Genomic DNA, 2,696 nt, shown 5'->3' with positions numbered 1-2,696 from the left:
CGTGGCGTTCTCCTCTTTCGTCGGCGCAGCAGATATCCTTGTCGGCCCGACAATTGCTGCAGCAACATCTAATTCTCCTCCTGCTGTTGTAGAGAATGTTGCTGCCACTGTGTCCCCGTGGGATCGTCTAGAGCACCAGATACAGCAGCAGCAGCAGCAGCAGCAGCAGCAGCGACAGCCACAGCAGCAGCAGTTCCTACCTGCACGCCAGTCGGATATGCTTGTTCCTATTGCTTCTGGAGGGCCCAAAGCAGCAGCAGCTGCTGCTGCTGCAGCAGCAACATCCACAGCAGCAGAACCTGCTACTGCTACCAGTCCGCATGCAGCGGAGGTCGTGGTGCATGCAAGCCTAGCAGAGGAAAACGCAGACAGTTCAGGTCCCGGTAGCGCTGCTGCTGCTGCTGTAGCGGCTGCCGCTGCAGCAGCACTACCAGTACCAGCTGCAGCAGCGAGTAGTGTGGCTGCCTCACAGTATATGCCGCCTGGTATAGCGGCTTCTACTGCTGCTGCTGCTGCACTTGAAGATAAGACATTTGTCGCAGCAAAAGCTGCTGCTGGGGGCTTCACTAAGGTAGCAATGATGCTTGCGGAGGGTGACGTACCTGTCAGTGCGGGTGCTGCTGCTGCTGCTGCAACACCTGCTGCTGCGGCCGCTTCCGCAGCTGTGGCTGCAACCGCTCCGGGAGCAGTAGGTCCTGCTGCTGTAGGTTGTGCTGCTGTATCAGGAACTTCTGTAGCAGCTCCCACATCCTCTGCTGCTGCGCGGTCTTCCTTGCCTTCATTTGCCGCAGCAGCAGAACAGCAGCAGCNGCTCCCACATCCTCTGCTGCTGCGCGGTCTTCCTTGCCTTCATTTGCCGCAGCAGCAGAACAGCAGCAGCAGCAACAGCAACAGCAGCACGAGCAGCAACACCAGCGACAACCCGAGGGCGATGAGGAAGGGGCCCAAGGTGTGAAGAGTTTGAATAGGGGCCTGGTGGGGTCGGAGCCGCGTGCAGAAGCAGCGGAGCCAGCAGCAGCAGCAGAGCCAACACTACCAGCAGACATTGGAGGCGCAACAACTACCGCAACCGCAATAGCAACAGCAGCAACTGTGACAGGAAGAGCAACGACAACAGCTACGGCAGGAACAGCAACGACAGCAGCAGGAGCCGTAACAGCAACGGCAGCAGCAACGGCAGCAGCAGCAACAGGAGCGCCCACAGGTCAAGTTCTTGCTGTGCGTCTCCCCGACGGGCGTCTTCTGCATCTGGCCCTTCCCCCTGATGCAGCTGTTGCTGCTGCATGCGGAGCAGGAGGTGATCGCGTCTCTACTGCTGCTGCAGCTGTGCTTCCAGACAAAGACGCAGCAGCAGCAGCAGCAGTACCCTCAGCAACGGTAGTGGCGGCGACCGTCGAGGCTGTCCCACCCCAACTCGCTACTGCAGTTGCTCCTGCTCCTGCTGCTGTGCTGCACAAGGCCAAGCCGCCGGGGCCCCCTCCACGTGGCCTTCGGCCCCCTCCTAAGGCGGAACCTAAGAGGGCAGCAGCAGCTGAAGCAACAACACCAGCAGCAACAGCAACAGGAGCCAAAGCGGCGCCTCCTGGGCCAAAGGGCAAGGCTCCGGGGCCACCACCTCCAGGCCGACCACCTGCAGCAGCATCTAAAGCAGCAGCAGCAGCGGGTAAGAAGGCCAAGGCCCCGGGGCCTCCCCCGGCGATGCCCAAAGGGAAGGCTGCGGGGCCCCCACCAAAGTGTGCCCCAGGGCGTCGGCCTCCACCTCCAAAAGCAGCAGCAGCAGCAGCAACGGAGACGCAAGCTGCGTCAGAAGCAGCGCTGCCTCTAGGTCGCAAGATACACTGGAAAGCACTGACAGGAGACAAAATCCACGTACGAATCTTGGTGTTCCACCTGCTGCTGCTACTGCTGCTGCTGCTCTTGTTGCTGTACCGTGTAGCCGTTCTTGCTGCTGTAGCTGCGATGGCTGGCCTTGCAGGCGACTGCTGCCGCTACTGCTGCTGCTGCTGGTGCTCCCTCTTGGGGTGCTGCAGTCTACCTGAGAGCAGCAGCACCAGTGGCAGCAGCAGGGTGGGTCGTNGTGCTCCCTCTTGGGGTGCTGCAGTCTACCTGAGAGCAGCAGCACCAGTGGCAGCAGCAGGGTGGGTCGTCTCTGCGGTTGTGTTGCCTTGATCCCTACCTGCAACAGCAGAAACAGCAGCAGCAGCGCCAGTGGGAGCAGCAGCAATAGCACCACCGACATCAACATCACCAGCACTTGCATCAGCACTAGCAGCAGCAGGAGGTGGCTTGATGTGTGTTGCTACGTCTGTGTACAGGGTACGGTGTTTAGTGAGATGCCGGCCTTGGGGCCCCTGGGGCCCTCCGCCTTAGTGGACGGGGCTGCACTGAGCCGCCTCTTCTCCCGTACGCAGCCAGCAGCAGCAGCAGCAGCAGCAAAACGGCCGAATAAGAAACCCGAGGTGCAGAGAACAAAACTCATCTCCAGTAAACGCGCTCAGAACGTTGCCATCGTACTCGCAAGACTTTCGCTCTCGACAGAGGTAGAACTGCTCCTGTTGCTGCTGAGCTAGCTGCTTCTGCTTCTTGTCTAGTTAATGCCGCTGCTACGCGTGTTTTTGTTGCTATAGCTGCTGCTGCACTAGATGCTGTTGCTGCTCCTGCTCTAGCTGTTTGCTGTTGCTGTTCTAGCTGCGGCT

General features: G+C 60.0%; 1 protein-coding gene across 1 annotated transcript; it reads left to right on the top strand.

Annotated features, from left to right (window-relative positions):
- Window positions 1-217: 217 nt before the first annotated feature.
- On the top strand, window positions 218-2,110 carry EMH_0088870 (uncharacterized protein; the record flags this gene model as incomplete). Its single annotated transcript, XM_038022956.1, is given in 4 exon segments — window positions 218-614; window positions 863-1,869; window positions 1,976-2,076; window positions 2,080-2,110. Coding segments are annotated over 4 exon segments (1,536 nt in total).
- Between the last annotated feature and the right edge of the window lie 586 nt (window positions 2,111-2,696).

The sequence above is a fragment of the Eimeria mitis genome, genomic scaffold, assembly GCF_000499745.2.
Source record: "Eimeria mitis Houghton genomic scaffold, Emh_scaff6741, whole genome shotgun sequence".
NCBI classification, from domain to species: domain Eukaryota; phylum Apicomplexa; class Conoidasida; order Eucoccidiorida; family Eimeriidae; genus Eimeria; species Eimeria mitis.
Note: the sequence above shows the minus strand (reverse complement) of the source record. Positions and strands in the feature narration are given on the sequence as shown.